At 46.0% G+C, this 19,024-nt stretch overlaps 1 protein-coding gene across 2 annotated transcripts in view; it reads right to left on the bottom strand.

Annotated features, from left to right (window-relative positions):
• The window catches only part of LOC141140867 (spermatogenesis-associated protein 7 homolog), a 381,599-nt gene that overhangs the window by 283,128 nt on the left and 79,447 nt on the right, over positions 1-19,024 (bottom strand). For both annotated transcript variants that reach the window (XM_073628391.1, XM_073628392.1), the window contains exon 3: positions 14,215-14,307. In XM_073628391.1, coding sequence (XP_073484492.1) covers positions 14,215-14,307 — 93 coding nt within the window. The remainder of the gene's footprint in view (positions 1-14,214; positions 14,308-19,024) is intronic.

The raw sequence follows: 19,024 nt of genomic DNA, 5'->3' as shown, positions 1-19,024 counted from the left end.
TCTAGATGCCTAAATGTATTGAGTTGCTGCCATGTAAATTGGCTGCTTAGCAATTTGTGTTACCAAGCAATTGAACATCTGTACATACATATAAAAGACAGTGCAGCGCTGGATAACAGTGAATGATATACAAACAAAGTAAACACAGTGTACGTAAAATAGTGATGAAAAATCAACACTACATACAATGGAATGGATTTAAATACTCAGACCAAAAAAATTAGTGAGAAAATTGTATAAACATTTCAAAAACAATAAAAAAGTCCAGAAAATCTAAGCTTGATTGCATATACAAAGAGCTTGTTTAACCACTTCAATACCAGGCACTTAGACACCTTCCCGCCAAGGCCAATTTTCAGCTTTCAGCGCTGTCGCAATTTGAATGACAATTGCGCGGTCATGCTACACTGTACCCAAACAAATTTTTTATCATTTTGTTCCCACAAATAGAGCTTTCTTTTGGTGGTATTTGATCACCCCTGCGGTTTTTATTTTTTGCGCAACAAATAAAAAAAGACCGAAAATTTTGAAAAAAAACAAGTTTTTCTTTGTTTCTGTTAAAACTTTTTGTAAATAAGTACGTTTTCTTCTTCAATGACGGGCACTGATATGGCTGCACTGACGGGCACTGATACGGCGGAACTGATGGGCATCAATGAGGTGGCACCAATGAGGTGGCACTGATGAGGTGGCACTGACGGGCACTGATGATGGGCACTGATAGGCGGCACTGATGGACACTGATAGGTGGCACTGATGGGCACTGATAGGTGGCACTGGTATGCGGCACTGATGGGCACTCATAGGTGGCACGGATGGGCACTTATAGGCAGCACTGATGGGCACTCATAGGTGGCATTGATGGGCACTCGTAGGTGGCATTGATGGTTACTTATGGGTGGCACTGATAGTTGGCACAGATGGGCACGGATGGGCACTGATGGGCACGGATGGGCACTGACAGGTGGCATGAATGGACACTGATGGGTGGCACTGATGGCACTGCTTGTTTGCAGTGATGCCCCTAAGGGTGGCATTGCTGGGCATCACTGCAACATAATGGTGCCAATCAGTGCCCATTTGTGGGCACTGATTGGCACAGATTTGGCACACTGGGCACATGTGGATGGCCATGGGGTACATACCTGGCCATCCACATGTTGCCCCTTCCCTGGTGGTCCTAGTGGCGATCCCTGGTGGTCCAGTGTGGTGATCTGCGGGGGGGGCTGCGCTGATAAACAATCAGCGCAGACCCCCCCTGCCAGGAGAGCCGCCGATCGGCTCTCCTCTACTCGTGTCTGTCAGACGCGAGTGAGGAAGAGCCGATCAACGGCTCTTCCTATTGACAGCGTGATCAGCCGTGATTGGACATGGCTGATCACGTGGTAAAGAGCCTCCGCCTCCGCCGGAGGCTCTTTACCAAGATCGGTGGAGCGGTGTGTCAGACTGACACACCGCTCCACCGATCGCCATATATATGGCACAAATACAAAGTAAAACCGCAAAGAAACAGTCAGCCCCTGACTGTTTCTTTGCGGTTTTACTTTGTATTTGTGCCATATATATGGCTTTTGCTTGGAATTTTTAAATAAACCCCTTTTTTGACTACTTACACTATGAGAATCCCCCTTTTTTCTCCTACTTGGTTCACCTGCTGGAGTGCCTGAGTTGCAGGTTACCTTGTCATTTGATTATCTGGAACGCTAGCAGTCACCATGATGCAAAAACACTCCTCTCAGGTAAAACCAAGATCCAAAATCATAGAAGAAACAAACAGAGGGACTCCATAGTGCAATATAGCCAGGACATTTATTAAAAGAATAAAGCCCTCCAAGAGGGTACTCACATTGGATGGGTGCTAGAGTGCACCAGACTGTACAGGTAAATAATAAGCAGCTGATCGTATGGCGTGCGGTATGGCATGTGCAATCCTCCTCCTCTGCTGACAGCTCCGTCCTACCCCTCCCCGGCGCGTATTCGGCACAGGGGTTACGTATTGTTTTTGCATCATTGTAACCCGAGTGAGCTTAGCAGTTTCACCTGAGAGGAGTGTCTTTGCATCATTGTATCCTGAGTGAGCCTAGCAGTGGCCCCAATGCTTATTTTGACACCGTTTAATTACTGTGTCACACAACTGAAGGTGAGCGCAAGCACATGTGGGGTGTCACGGGAGAGCACAGTTTTCACGTGTTGTGATTTATACACCCATCAGAAGACGCATGATGTATACTTATTTTATGGACACTATTTATTCACGTTTTTTGTGATTTGTATTTAATAATTGGAATATACACTCATTTGTCACTGGAAAGTGTTTTGATATTTATATTTCAGCACGTTGCACTTTTATTAATTATTACCACGATTGCACTTCTATATGCACTTGGTGGTTCATCATTTATAGTTATTTGCATTATATTTTACCTGTATGGTTTTATTTATCACATTATATGTGTTTTATATGTGAAAATATTTTTTATATATATTATATATTTTATATGTGCCATTGTATGTAGTGTTGCTTTTTCATCACTATTTCACGTACGCTGTGTTTACTTTGTATATCATTCACTGTTATCCAGCGCTGCACTGTCTTTTATATGTATTTACTGTTTCTTGCCCTTATATCGGGGTTATAGTGCTCAGCAGCAGGACTTCCATCACGGTAACATTATTTCACAACATTTATTGAGTTTTACATCACATGCACCTAGCGCAAACTTTTTTTATTTTTATTTAATTGAGTGTATGTTATCTGTGTATTTAGCTCTTTACATGGAGTAACTGCCTAACCCTGGAATCAAACCAGTACAAACCTTAAGGCTCCATTCACATCTTGGCGTTCTGCCCGCGATCCTGTATCATGGCAAATCGCGGGACGCCCGTGCGATCCCCGTCACTTCCAATGCCCCCCGATCGAAGTACAAGAACTTCTTTTGGGTGACAGGCGTTCTGTTTGCGTGGTTTTACCACGATTCGTCAGGCGACAGTCGTGCCAAAATTGCACCGCAATCAGGGTGCCATTGGAAGTGACGGGGATCGCACAGGCCTCCTACGATTTGCCTTGATTTGGGATCGTGGGCAGAATCGTGGCGATTCCTCCCACGATTGGGAACGCTAAGATGTGAACGGAGCCTAAATGAATCCACTAATGTAAACCAACACAGTAGAATACTGATCCACCCTGACAGTTCGCGGTATCATAACAAAAAACTGACATTGCTGAAAACTAAAGATCCCTCATCAGACAATTCTTATTTCATGATGTCTGTTATAACAAGAAAGCGCATGTCCGCGGTGTATCAGGGGTATTACACACCGCTAAAAATCAAAGCCCGATAAATCTGCAAACCGACTGACATGAGAACAGGAAGAGTTTAAATATATTATTAGATAGATGTGAGAGATGGGTGATTTGGAATGCACATAAAGCCTAATTCATAATTATTTTATCATCGCTCCCTGGATGACTTATTGATTTTATACTTTCTCTGACATATGTATCTACTATTATGTAAAGCTGAACTCCGGCCTTCTCTTCAGCTTTGCACCTCTCCTGTACTGAAATTGCTTACTCTGATTTCGGCACACACTGTGAGCTTCTCACACTGGGGGAGATGTACTAAAACTGGAGCACCCAGAATCTGGTGGAGCTGTGCATAGTAATCAGCTTCTCACTTCGTTCACGATGAATGCCGGCCGTCGACCCAAACAAAGAAAAAAAGGTCTGTACCCGACAATGACATCATAAGAGGGGTGTCACCCGGGTGGTCCCTCCCCTCCATTTATTTATCAGCAGCTATGAATCGGAGTTATCAGTCAGTGGGTTCCCATATTGCTTGTGGGCATGTGAACCAACAAGCATATTCTTCCAGGATACAGCGATGTATCCGCTGCTGTATACACTGCTGTATTCCCAGCATGCACCGCCCATTCTCACGCAGTAATAACACGTGGTGGCGCTGTAAACTATACAGGTTGCCATCACAATGGGCGTCAGCTTCGGAAGTGCCCGCCCCATTGTGATGGCAACAAAGCCCTCGGCGCTGCCCACTGACTCCTGGGAAATGATGACACACATCTCCTAGGAGCAGTAGCAAGCAGAGGAGCCAAGGGAAGTGACGTCAGGAGCGGCGGTGAGGAAGGGGAAGATTAGAAGGGACCACATAGCAACAGGGATTAAAAGGAAAGTAAAAAAAAAAAAATTTCTCCAAATGTCATTTGTTATGTTATTTGCTGCAGATTTATGTAAAATTACTTTCATGAGTGGAACTCCACTTTAACAAGTTTTGTCCGACTTTGGAGGCACACCATATTTGTTAAGGACTCTGGCAGATGCTTGCTCCCTGACAACCATGTTGTTTACTGGTTGTTAAGGATGGCGGTGGGTGCTGGCTCTTTAAAGTGATTGTAAAGTCTCATTATTTTGTTTTTTTTAATAATAAACATGTTAAACTCACCTTCTCTATGCAGTGGTTTTGCACAGGGCAGCCCGGATCCTCCTGTTCTCAGGTTTGCTGCTATTGGCCCCTGCCTCCCGTGGAGTGTCCCTACAGTAAGCAGCTTGCTTTGGGGGCACCTGAGCTGAGCCGCAGCCCCGTGTGTCCATTCAGATACAGAGCTGCTGTTTGGCCCTGCCCCTCTCTCTCCTGATTGGCTAACTGACTTTGATTGACAGCCGTGGGAGCCAATAGCGCCGCTGCTTTGCCTCAGCCAATCAGTAGGGAGAGTCCAAGACGGTCGAGGCACTCGTGGACATCAATGGATAGAGATGTGCTCAGGTAAGTATTAGGGAGGCTGCTGCACACAGAAGTTTTTTATCTTATGTAGCACTAACTCACGGTGGAGCTGCTGGTTTAAAACGGGCTGTTACCTTCACTTTTGCCACCTCTATTTCACCGGCACCGGGTCTAGGGTCCCGTTGAGTTTACCTCCGGACAATGTAGGCACCAGACACTTGAGTATATTTTCCAATGCTTTAATGAACAGGTAATAAAGGAAGTAGCAGGAAAGAGGTAGAAGGAAAATTGCAGGGAAGCTCAAATACCTTTTCTTAGTATTCTTTGGCACATCATTAGGAATTGAACGCTTGTAACTGAATGTACTCCCCTTGTGGGATTCAATCTTTGCCCACCTGGATAGGTTTCTCTCACCCGCCTAGCAGCCAGTACGTAGCACGAACAAAAGTCTCTGCCACAGACTTGTTTGGAGCAAAACCCGTACGATCCTCTGCCACAGGATGTAATGGTTTACGGTGAATATCAGACACAGCACTTGAACCTTTAAGCCAACCCGGCAGTACTATGCAGTAAGACTACTTCAGGATACGTCTTCCAACCGAGTCACCAGGCCCCTCTCCAGACCAACACTCTGCATGATCCTTCCATGACGGGTCCTCCCCTGGGATCTCCTCAGTTGTCCAGCTTCTTCACACAGGATAGACAGCCCAGGACGATTCCTCTGCCGCTGTGGTAGGCCCCAGACAAGCTTCTGGGCCCACCCACACGCTGCAGCGACGTGGGCCTCCGGATCAGAGGACCACGAGGTGGTACTCCTAACGCATACCTGTCGTCCAGCAGGGCCAGCAGGTGGCTGAAAACGAACCCCTAAACATGGCGTCTGTCCCATAAATACCCTCTCCCAGAATGCAACTCGGAGAACCACCTCCACCGAGTTGTCTCCGGAACAGAGGAGCACTCATACACTTCAACACGTTGCCTTTCCAACACCAGCCCATGGTGACAACGACACCCACCGGCGCAGTGTGGAACTACACGCAACTCAGCCAAGCTGGAACAGAGGCAAATCTAACTTCACCTAACAAGTAACCCATTAGATTTACCTGTCAGCAGTAGATTAGAAATCTACCAGCGCTACACTTAAAAGAAAAGTATGGGATTTTTTTTTTTTTTTATCCCATAATCATACTTACCTAGGTGAATGCTGCATCTGTCCTCCGCCGCCTCTTCACTGAGAACCAAGCCACTGAACATCGCCGATGGCTCGGTTCTCTCCCAGAGCAGAGAACTGCTGCCTGTCAATCAGCATCTCTCCGCTCTGCTCCTCCACGCTCACTGGAGCGCTGATCTGTGGAGGGGCGGGGAGCGGAACGCTGAGAGGCTGAGACGCTTATCACTGCAGGCACCTGGCGGATCCAGACTCCCAGAATCAGAATGATGCGGTTCCTGGACTGATATTGGTGACATCAGCAGAGAGCGCAATTCAGTTCGCTTTTTGCTGAAAACGGGTCAGAGGAGTGCAAAACGAATTGCACTCCTGTGACCCATAGGAGAAGCCCAGCCCGATGAGCTCAGGCTGGACTTCTCCTTTAATGCATAGAACCTTCTGCCTTTACAACTCTTTAACAACCAGGGTGTACCTCCAAAGTTGGACAAAACGGTCACATATAAAACATTTAGATGCGACTTTCATGCGATGTAAGAGGGTTAACATTGAAGTCTATGGCCCTCAAGTCACATTCAGTGGCGGCCCGTGCATTGTGAGCGTACGGGCGCTGCCCCTCGGACACCTCCACCACCCTCCCTATCCATGCGCCTGGCCCCTTTCAGGATGCCGGGCGCATGAATTACTATGGTGGGGCTAGGTGTGTGTGGGGGGGTGTATTTTAAAGCACGTGATTAGAGCCAGAGGCTCTAATAGGCTTTAAAATAGGATGGGCTCTGCACCTATTCTCACACTAACGTTCCTCCCCGCCAATCAGGAGGCAGGTCTGTGAGACCTGTTTCCCGATTGTCCAAAGTGTCAGGTGATCCTATTGGATGCCTAGTGCTTTGGAGAACAGAGAGGAGACGCGGGAGGAGCAGACACTGGAGCCAATTCCTGCATCCGAAGAGGAGACCACAGCCCCAGCCCCAACCTCAACCCTAGATTGGGTAGATGCCTTACTGCTAGCTGCCCGATGGGCTGGGGGGGCTTTCTCTGTCCCGCACCGTGGTCCGGTTGGGGGTTGTCAGTCACTCACCGCGGGCGGGGAGGTTATCAGTCACCCGCTGCGGGCAGGGGGGGGAGCTGACAGCTGCCACTGTTGGACAGGGGGCTAGGCATGGATCTGATTTTGCTTTCTCTGGTTCATTTGGTGTTTCCCTGCCTATTGTGCTATGCTGTCCACATCTCCCCTGACATTTTCTCTGCTTGATATACGTATCTTGTATATCAATGTATGTTTTCACCCTCCTCTGCCTGGTTCTTAACTCTTCTTTTTCCCACTATCGCTTGCTTCTCTTTCCAGTGGGACTGCAATTGGGAAAGTATTCCTTTTATAACAGCCACTGCTGGAACATGACTGGTTATTTAGATATTTGTAACTACCTTTTTTTTAGTTCAGACTCTTGACTTTGTGTCTGTAAGTTGTATATATACCCTGATCTGTAATTCTGAGCTATTTACACTGATCTATAATTCTGTAATTCTGAGCTACTTACACTGATGTATAATTCTGAGCTATATACCATGATCTGTAATTCTGAGCTATATACACTGATCTGTAATTCTGAGCTATATACCCTGATCTGTGAGGCTAAGCTATATGCCCTGATCTGTAATGCTGAGCTATATACCCTGATCTGTAATGCTGAGCTATATACCCTGATCTGTAATGCTGAGCTATATACCCTGATCTGTAATGCTGAGCTATATACCCTGATCTGGGAGGCTGAGCTATATACCCTGATCTGTGAGGCTGAGCTATATACGCTGATCGGTAATGCTGAGTGAGATAAATACCCTGATCTGTAATGCTGAGCTATATACTCTGATCTGTGAGGCTGAGCTATATACCCTGATCTGTGAGGCTGAGCTATATACCCTGATCTGTGAGGCTGAGCTATATACCCTGATCTGTGAGGCTGAGCTATATACCCTGATCTGTAATGCTGAGCTATATACCCTGATCTGTAATGCTGAGCTATATACCCTGATCTGTAATGCTGAGCTATATACCCTGATCTGTGAGGCTGAGCTATATCTCCTGATCTGTAATGCTGAGCTATATACCCTGATCTGTAATGCTGAGCTATATACCCTGATCTTTGAGGCTGAGCTATATCTCCTGATCTGTAGTGCTGAGCTATATACCCTGATCTGTAATGCTGCGCTATATACCCTGATCTGTGAGGCTGGGCTGTATATTCTGTCCTGTGATCCTGGGGCTGTAAACTCCTGACACTATGGGTGGAAGCAAGTGAAATACAAGGGACGGAGTGGGTGGATTCTATAAGGGGTGGGGCTTGTGAGAAGTGTGAGGGGTCAAAAAGGAAGGGCGGGTCTGGTCCCCCCCATCCTAAAACTTCACCAGCCGCCACTGGTCACATGAAAGCCGGACCAAAGTAGTGCATGAACTACTTTGATATCACTGCGACTTTAAGTTGAATAGATATGAACAGTACTCATTGAAAAACATGGTGTGTGACTTGTCATGCAACTTTAATGTCCAAAGTTGTATGACAAGTCGCACAGTGTGAATGGAGCCCAAGACCTAGAAGCTTATTGGTTACTATGCACAGCTGCACCAGATTTTGTGTGCACCAGTTTTAGTAAATCTCCCCCAGTGTGCACTAGAAGCTGCATCAAGTCTGATAGATCCCATCTTATTTCTTACCTGGAGATCTTTTCTACCCATTCTGACCAGTGTTGCCAACCGCCCGTTAATTTACGGGCAGCTCATGAATTTCAGCCCATTTTCGGGCTGCCCGTGAATGCCTGTTACAGGCAGCGTTGCCAGTAAAAATGATGGCTGTGGGCTGACAGTGCTACTGGTCATGCGCCATCCCGAAGCCTGCCAGGCTCGGGAAATCTTGCCTATTTTCGACTGGGCGAGCGCATGCGCAGTGATGCGGCACCATTGTTTGAATAGAAGATTCGCCGCAGCCAGTAACTCTCTCCTTTGAGTCCTCTCGCTGGGTCTTTTTCTGTATCCTGTCTGGTATTGTGCTGGAAAGCGGACATGTGCATCACCCACAGGTGTGCCTTGCTCTACTTATTGATCGGAGTGGCGGGGGTGGGAGGCTCAGATATGGGAGCTGAGGGCTGGATCACCGGGGACACTGACAGGGGGCAGCCCGACACTGACTGAAACTTGGGTGAGTGTCTGTGTGAGAGAGTGAGGGGCACCTGTTGGAGAGAAGAAGCTCCCTCATTACTATGTCCGCCCTGTGACCGTCTTTACCTCACCACACTGGGCTGCCTGCCTGCGACCAATGCTGGACTTTGACATCAACTTAGGGGGGGAGGAGAGGGGGCTGACTGCATGGAGTCAGGAAGGTTCTTTGGACACATCACTTCTCCTTGTGGCTTCAGTGGTCAACTCATACCTGCTCCCAGCAGTGCCAGTGCCACACTGACTCAGTAGCTCTCACTGCACATGTGAAATTGGTAATGTAAAGGGGGCACGGGCAGGCAGAGGAGGGCAAACACTACTGTGGGAGGTGAAGGGGCAGAGGATACTGTAACCGATGTGGAGATGAAGGGGGACAGAGAAGGACTCTACCAGGGGCGTAACCACCACCATAGCGACCCATGCGGGCGCTGCAGCCGAGTGGGGCCCAGTGAGGATAAGAGCACCGCGGGCACAGTCTCCCAGCCAGGGGAAGAGAGAGGAAAGGAAGAGGCGAGCTGTCTGTATCAGCAGAGAGCTGAATTGCCCGATGTAAGAGCTTTCATTAGAACTTCCAGTGTTCCCGGGGCTCATGTCACATAGCTCCACCTTTTGGCCCGGTGCCTTTGATAGACAGAACGCTGATCCAATGCGGGACATGTGACATCATCAAAGGCGTTGGGCCAAGAGGTGGGGCTATGTGACGATGAGCCCCGGGAAGACAGGAAATTCAAATTAAAGCTATCACAGCGGACAATCCCGCTCTCTGCTGATCCGGGTGGCTTGCCTCTTCCTCTGCATAGGTGGGGCTGTATGGTGCACAGGCAGACCAGGCTGTATGGGGCACAGGTCACACTGTATGGGGCACAGGTCACGCTGTATTGACACTAGGGCAGCTGTGGGGGGGGGGTTTACAGGGGGGCCCCATACAACATTTTGCTATGGGGCCCTGCTATTTCTAGTTACACCCCTGGACTCTACTATGTAGGTGGTTGAATGGAGAATAGGAGGATACTACTAGGGGGTATATATGAAGGTGTACCATGTCTCTACAGCCTCTGATCACCTCCTGTACAATGTCTCTGCAGCCTCTGATCACCTCCTGTACCATGTCTCTGCAGCCTCTAATCACCTCCTGTACCATGTCTCCGCAGCCTCTAATCACCTCCTGTACAATGTCTCTGCAGCCTCTGATCACTTCCTGTACCATGTCTCTGCAGCCTCTGATCACCTCCTGTACCATGTCTCTGCAGCCTCTGATCACCTCCTGTACCATGTCTCTGCAGCCTCTGATCACTTCCTGTACCATGTCTCTGCAGCCTCTGATCACCTCCTGTACCATGTCTCCGCAGCCTCTGATCACCTCCTGTACCATGTCTCTGCAGCCTCTGATCACCTCCTGTACCATGTCTCTGCAGCCTCTGATCACCTCCTGTACCATGTCTCTGCAGCCTCTGATCACCTCCTGTACCATGTCTCTGCAGCCTCTGATCACCTCCTGTACCATGTCTGCAATCTCTGAGGGGGTCTAGAGAGGAATCAAGAGTGGGAGCACCACAGGCAACCCTGATTCTGACTGTTCCTGTCCCCTTTCATTCATTGGATTTCAGTTCTTTCAATCATCTCAGCATCACATGTGGGTGTTACCTATGGTGGTCAGCATGCAAATGCAGCCTGCCCAACAACGCCTACTTTTCTAGACTGACATCCAACCATCAAAGCATTTTTAGATTTACATAACTTCATTGCTTTCACCAGGGCTGAGGACTCTTGAGAGAAGTACTGAAGCAGGGTGCTGTGATGTTTTCAGGAAGCGATGTTCCAGCCCCTCCCATCAGCCATGATCTGTTTGCATTGCATAGAGAAGCACTGAGACCCAGTGATGTTATCACTAGGTCTGAAAAAAAGATATGTCATGAAAATGGAAAGGTTTTATTGCATTAGCCTGTTTAAATGAAAGGGGGATGGAAGAACCAAAAAAGGCAAACTATACGAAGATTAAAGTGGCTGTATAGCTTCCATATACACAGTGAAGTGACTGGCCTCAAGTGATCCTTCTACATAAGTTGTACCTGTTTATCTGTAGCCATCTCTTCTCTACAACCATTCCAAGTGCAGAATTTATAAAGCTTTCCTGTGCTTTCAGAAAGCAGGAGGCTGAAGTTACACTATGCAAAGCTCAGTGAGGAGACCTCTGAGAGCCAATTGGAGGGAAGGGACACCCCCTGTCATAAGTGATTCAGGCAGATAGCAGAGGAACCAAGCAGCGGCCAGAAATGACACTTAGTGCTCTTAAAATGGATGTAAACCCAATGTCATCCTTTCTAAACTATTGCCATAGGGGTTATCTATAAGGATATACATGCCTCCTGCAGGTATCTTTACATGTCAAATGTCTCCCCTCTGTCTGTTATGAGACCCGAAAAACTGCAGATTCTGTGGGCGGGTCTGTTGTCTGGAGCTCGGTGGGTGGAGTCGTGATGTCAGTAGACTCCCCACCCACCTCTACACTCCCCTTGTCAGTATGTATTTTCTCCTGTGTATTTCTTACACTGAACTTCTGCTATGATCTCTAACATCCAGTGAAAAGACAGGAAAGTAACCACATGACTTCAGCATGCCCAATCATGCTGAGGTGTGGAACAGCCAATCCTTGCAGAGCTGCTGAAGAAAGGAGTGGGGGAGGGAATTAAAAAATAATGCATGTCTTAGGCTAGTGCACGAGAGATGTAAATCACCTGTCACTCACAGCAAGGGGGAGGATTTGACAAAGTTTTTCTCCGTTTGTCAAGTTTTATCTCACTGAACAATAAAAGAGGATTGCTCAGAGCTGGATTAACCCTTTGTGGCAAGACTGGGCTCAAATTATAGGAAATCTTATACTCTACAGTATGATATAGAAAAAAAAAAAATTCAGGTTTACATCCACTTTAACTGAGACAAATACACACTATAGAAGGATATGCTTTGTTCATATTTCATGTCTTGAGCTTTAAAAATTAGCTTTAATAATTTAAAGGATTTGGGAAAATATGCAAGCTGTACTGTACACTGCAATGGCCAGAACTACCATTTTTAGGCTTTTTTTTTTTTTTTTTACAGTAAAACCTTGGTTTGAGAGTAACTTGGTTTGAGAGCATTTTGCAAGACAAGCAAAACTTTTTTTTTATAAATATTGACTTGATATACAAGCGATTTCTTGATGTCTTGATGTCTTGATGTCTTGACATGGCCTTACATGAAGTAATGTCATGTCATAACTGAGTGTAAAAGAGAGGAGAGGCGCCTCTAGGTGTAGCAATATGGTTACATTTAATGAAGGTACAACATTTAACAACTCACATGGTTGATGATTAAAACAGGCACATCTACGGTAGGTATGCATGCAGCTGTCCACATAGATAGACCATCCTCCTCTTTTAATCATCAACCATGTGAGTTGCTAAATGTTGTACCTTCATTAAATGTAACCATATTGCTACACTTAGAGGCGCCTCTCTTCTCTTTTATACTCTGGAGCTCCTGCTGGATTTTGCTTCTAATTCCCTTGTGGAGGCTTCCATTTGTGGATGGACATTTTATGGTTACACAACTTGTCACATTGCTATAATCTTTTTATATGGACTATAAACTGAAGGATTAATGAATAAATGGCTGGGGAACAAATCATTTGAGTTTCCATTATTTCTCATGGGGAAATTTGCTTTAATATAAGAGTGCTTTGGATTACAAGCATGTTTCTGGAACGAATTAAGCTCACAATCCAAGGTTTTACTGTATATTATTATTATATCTTATCACCGGGTCTAAATCAAAGTATGTCATGAAAATGGAAGATTGTATTTAAAAATTGAATTAGTTTGTTGATGGTGGGGGAAAGATGAACGTGGCACGGTAAAATATAAGCAGATTAACCGCTTGCCGACCAACCACCATCATTATACTGCGGCAGGTTGGCTCTGCTGCGCAAATCGCTGTAGGTGTACGTCGGCCGCTTTAATAGCATTGTCCGCCGGCCACCTGCGATCATTTCACATAGAGACAGAACGGGGATCTGTCAACGTATACAAACAGATCCCCGGTCTGATAGGGAGGTACAGAGTGATCGTCTGTTCCTGGTGATTAGGAACAGCGATCTCTCTCTACCCCCAATCAGTCCACTCCCTCCACAGTTAGAAACACCTCCCTAGGGAACAGTTAACCCCTTGATCGTCCCCTAGTGTTAACCCCTTCCCTGCCAGTGTCAATTTTACAGTAATCAGTGGCTATTTTAGCATTGATCGCTGTATAACTGTCTTTGGTCGCAAAAAAATTGTCAAAAGTGTCCGATCCGTCCGCCGCAATGTCGCAGTCCCGCTAAAAATCGCCGATCACATCATTACTAGTAAAAAAATGCCATAAATCTATTTCCTTTTTTTGTAGACGCTATACTTTTTGCGCAAACCAATCAATATCTGCTTATTGCGATTTTATTACCAAAAATATGTACAGGAATACATATTGGCCTAAACTGATATAGAAATTTGTTTTTTTATTTTTTTTGGGGATATTTATTAAAGCAAAAAGTAAAAAATATTGTTTTGTTTTTTTCAAAATTGCCGGTCTTTTTTTGCATATAGCGCAAACAATTAAAAACCGTAGAGGTGATCAAATACCACCAAAAGAAAGCTCCTTTTGTGGGGAAAAAAAGGACGTACATTTTGTTTGTGTACAACGTCGCATGACCGCACAATTGTCGGTTAAAGCGACGCAGTATCGCAAAAAATGGCCTGGTCATTAAGGGGGTAAATCCTTCCGGGGCTAAAATGGTTAAACATCAGCTTTAACGTGGATCTAAAGCCAAAAGTTGATAACATGTTTAGTTATCAGATATCGGGGGAAGAGGAAATCTTCCAGCACACCTGTTCAGGTGACAACTTATTAAACTTCCAGTTGTGTTTTCCAGAGAAGACATCAATATTAATATCCCCAATGAGACAGAAATGGAAAAAAAGACACAAGTTTTATACTCTCTTCTCTATCTAAAACTAAAAAAAAAAAAAACAAACAAAACACATTCTTGGCTTTAGATACATTTTAGGATTTCCCAGAATCCCTTGTACCTTTTGCAGAATGGAGATTTCGGTAGTGTGCCGCCATGTGATCCTGCAGGAGGAACTGCGTTGACAAAGAACACGAAGATCCAGGAAACAAAGCTGGAAGAAAAAAAGAGATTTGTACTTTTTAATACTCTGATGATCACTGTAAACACACAGAATGTATAATGGTGGCCTGATTAGACTAGATAAGGGCTACATGAGAGATTTAAAAAAACATCTACAATAAATGCAGTTTTGTATTTATTCAAAGAAGCAAATGCGTTATCAAATGCAACTAGTATAAGTAGTTTTCACCTTCATTTGACAATTTAGTTTTCTTTCAAATACCCTGCACAAAAGAACCTAGACTGGGAATAAGAGTGGCGGCACCTGATCTTCAATCACATGCTGAGAAGGATCATGCTGATAGGCGGAGAGAGCAGAGAGATGGCCTTTTATTGGTTGTTGTGGGCACTACCACTACTCCTTTTCATTTGTAAAGGCTTAAAGCAGCCTTTCTCAACCTTTTCAACACAGAGGAACCCTTGAAATATCTTTCCTGTCTCAAGGAACCCCTACTAAAAATTACCATTGCAATGATATCACGTACTGGGCACACAAAAAGCCGTGTCTGGCGGCCATGTTGTTTACGAATCATAGGTCAGCCATGATAATTTTGTAGAACAGTACACATTGCAGCAGCTAGGAGTGCACCTCTATAGCCTTTTAACTTAGTTAAATTTCAAAGAGCCTGTAATCTCAATTTAGGGACAGCAGACACCAGTACACAAGTCTTTAGCAGAGCTCAAAATGATCTAATTGAGGTTCTGGCAGGATGTATGTTAATTTCTGCTAACCATAAATATCTATAGATTATCACCATACCTCCCAAACGTCCCGGATTCGCCGGGACTGTCCTGGGATTTCAAGCAAATCATGGTGTCCTGCGAATCCGGGCTGAATCCCGCAGCGGAGCCCAGTGCCAGAACAAGTGCTGGCACTTGACTCAGCCTGTCAGTGTTGGCTGCACAGTCTCCCCCACCTCCCCTGCCCTCTCACCTGCTTGTTGGCTCAACCGTTTACCCGCTCTACAGAATGGGAGGGGAGGTAGGCTAGACCATCCTCATCTCCTCCTGTATCCGCCCACAAACCCCAGTGTGCAGCCAATCCTGTGGCTGTGAAGGGGTTATGTGGGTGGGAATTTTGAAGCAGCGTACACAGTGTCACTTCCTGAGCCTTGGGAGAACAGCTAGCCTCGGATGAGTGAAAGCCTGTGACTGAAGTCACCCCTCTCGCTCTTCCTTCCTTCCATGTGCCTTAGTGATCCTTACTTCCTGCCTTCCATGTGCCTTAGTGATCCTTCCTGCCTTTCATATGAAATAGTGATCCTTAGTGATCCTTCCTTCCTGCCTTCCATGTATCATAGTGATCCCTCCTTCCATAGAGCACAGTGATCCTTCCTTCCATATAACAGTGATCCTTCCCTCTCTCCAATCTCTCCCTAAGGGTTGCTTGGCTGGAGACCCCAGCTTGTGGCACAGCAATCAAACCATATTTTATAGGTACAAGGAAGCCCAGGATTTCCTTAACCATGGCCCTTAAGCCCCTCCCACTACCATTTTGTCCACACCCACTTTCTGCTGCTGCACGCAAAGTGCGCCACAGGTCACTATCTCCCTGAAATGTCCCTCATTCTCGAGTTAAGTTTGGAGATATATATATCACTTCCCTCTGACCCATGGTAAAACAGTCAGAAAAATCCTTCAGTTGTCACCCATGGTTTGTGGGGCAATTAAACCCATTAGGAGAACACAGCGTGCCGTAAAATGTCTACCTAGGACTAATGGGTATCGTAAAAGCCATTCATGGCCAGACGCGACCTTTCAGAGACCTCTGCCTCATTCATTATTTCAAAGAATCTACTCACAATTCATAAAATCAAACAGGACCAAGGCACATTAATATTAAGTATATATTTAAATTGGGAATATCATACCAAACAAACCCTCGTAATCGGCCTCTTCCTCTCCAAGGCGCCTGAGGTCATTTCCCTCGGCTCCCATGCACGCTAGTGCTCCTGGGAGAGGTCTGTCATCCTTTCCCAGGAGTCAATGGGCAGCGCTGAGGGCTTTGTTGCCATCACAACAGGGGCGGGCACTTCCACCGCCGCCACCCGTTGTGATGGCAACATCAGAAGTGTGTGGTGCTGCGCCGTACATACTGCATATGCGCGGGAACGGGCGATGCATGCTGGTCGCTCAGCTGCACCAGAGTCCGGAAGATAGTGCTTGTGGCCTCCACATGCCCACAAGCACTATGGAAACTGCCACGAAAGAGGAATATAAGATATATTCCTCTATGAAATCAGCAATCGAGCGCCGATTAATCACACAAATGAGTGCTCTAAATAAGCCTTGAAGAAAAAAAAATATGCATCCTAAAAAAAAAAAATTTTTTAAAGTGGGAACTCCGCTTTAACTAAACCCAGTGACAACCACTCTCCATCTTTTGGCACCTAGGTTTTTGGTCCCACAAGCCGGAAAATCGTTGTGCAGTGAAGAGTAACATTGTTGCAAAGTGTGGTGTGAAGTCAACCAGTCCTTTGCCACGAGTTGGTGAAAAGGGCAGTGGCCTGACACCCATGTTTCGTCACAACTGCAGTATAGCTACAACTTATGATACATTAGTGTGATGGTCAGTGGGAAAAATGCTCCTTACACTTGAGGAAGAATTACCCCCTTACAGATAGCTAAAAAGATCAATGTGCTCAAATTGCTCAAGAAAGCCCAAGCAACCTGTCAGGAAGCTGCTGTGACACGGCGGACGCACACACATGCGCATACTATTTCCCATAGAATCATGCATATGCAAACACGTATTCGCAGGTATGCGAGCGCACGTGCACACTAACGTAAGCACGTCCACAGCCTCCATTGAGGCCAGATGGCCAAATTGAAGGGTGCTCAGACTCCTGCTCACTGGACTTTAGCTTTTTCGTTGTGCCCTGCTTGAATCCTGCATGATATTCGTTGCTGACCTGGCTTGCTACTGACCTGACCTTGGATCCGTTTATGCTTCTGGTCATCAGTCCCTGACATCGGCTTACTCCTGACCTCGCTCCTGTCTGATGCCTTGGTACCTCGCTGCCCACTCGATGCTGACTCTGGCTATCCTTCTGACTATGCTTCTGTCTCCTGTTTGGCTTCCGTTACTTCTGAGTACCTGCGCTGGCTGCCCCTCATCCCAGCTCCAGTGAACACAGTGTGCTCCTGTCTCAAGCCTGCAGGGAGCTCCGGTAAGCCATTCATCCTGAACCTGCAATCCTGTTGGAGTGCCCCTTTAACCCCGGCTGATCTATCTGGCATCATCTAGGGTCCTGACCTGAGGTTCTACCTGACCCACTGATCCTACAATTCTAGCCACAAGCTCTGCAATCCACACCTACAGGCACTCGTGTTACTCCTTTCCCTTGGCACCATCTGTCTCCCTACACTGTGCGTATCAATAGAAACACACAGCCCCAAACTCCACTACTCCTTGCCATTCTTGCCAGGAAAGAGTTAACTGGACAGCGCAGTCTGGAGCTTGCAGACTGGCTCCAGACTGCGCTGTCCAGTTAACTCTTTCCTGTAAAGACCAGAAGTTCAGGGAAGCATCACTGAGGGAGCAGGGTCCAGCAGCATTGAAAGTTGTAAACTGCAAGTGTTGGGGTAAATGTTTTAGCCATTAGTTTACCGGGGTATGGGTATTTTGCACGGGAATATTGTGCCGCAAACAAGAGCCAAGCGTTTGGCTCACAGTCAGCTGCGGTGTAGTCCCGAAGACAAACCTTCTAGCATGCATTGTGACAAATCAGAAAAAGTGCAATCTCTGCAGGCCATGAGTGACTATTTAGATTATCACTTCCATTCTCCCATATAGCAATCCAGGGATTAAAGGGAGAATGGGGCCAACCAAAAATGTTCTTCCCCTAGATATTCAGTGTGTGATTTGTACTATTTTCTCTGATTGTAGATCAGCCATGGAAATTAAACCAACCAAGGAAGAAATCCTTCCCGGCACACAACTACCTTAGCTCGAAGGCATTAAATATTATTTTGTCTTACAAGCAGAAGTATTTACAGAATATGATATATTGCCGTTATTATTATTTGACATTTTATGTTGAACTTGATATAAAGATCTACATTCACATTTTGTATCAAGCTGTGATTCTTCGTACTCATAATAATAAGAATAACAAGAATTGATGGATTTTATAATCGGAGTAGCTGTAATGGATCTATCTTCTATAATGTGCTGGATTATTATGGATTAACAGCCTTTTAATGCATACAGTGTAATAAATCAGCCTCTATTTTGAAATAGATGAGCCAAAATTATACATGCACTTATACTGTATAAAGAACAATAGAACCTGTACATTCACCAACGACCCCTCTATATCCCCAAACCATATTTTTTTTAAAAACATGAAACTAAAGTGGAAGCTAATGCATTTGGGACGCCCAGGACCCTCACTATGATTTGCATGTATGCGCCTCACTTACCTTCCAAAGTGCCTCCTTCAGTGAAGCGATGTCTGTGTCCCCCCTTGTTGCTCTGTTGTCACCACCGACACATCTTCTCCCGGTCTTCTTCCAGTCCTGGAGTCCTCAGCCATCTCGATTAGCTGGCCACGGATGATGTCATTCCTACTCATGCACACATTGGTGGAGATTTAGTAAAACTGGTGCACACAGAATCTGGTGCAGCTGTGCATAGAAACCAATCAGCTTCCAGGTTTCAGGCTGGGTTCACCCCAGTGCGACAAACGCTCCGACATTGGGAGCTC

This window comes from Aquarana catesbeiana, linkage group LG04, assembly GCF_042186555.1.
Source record: "Aquarana catesbeiana isolate 2022-GZ linkage group LG04, ASM4218655v1, whole genome shotgun sequence".
In the NCBI taxonomy this organism is placed as follows: Eukaryota; Metazoa; Chordata; class Amphibia; order Anura; family Ranidae; genus Aquarana; species Aquarana catesbeiana.
Note: the sequence above shows the minus strand (reverse complement) of the source record. Positions and strands in the feature narration are given on the sequence as shown.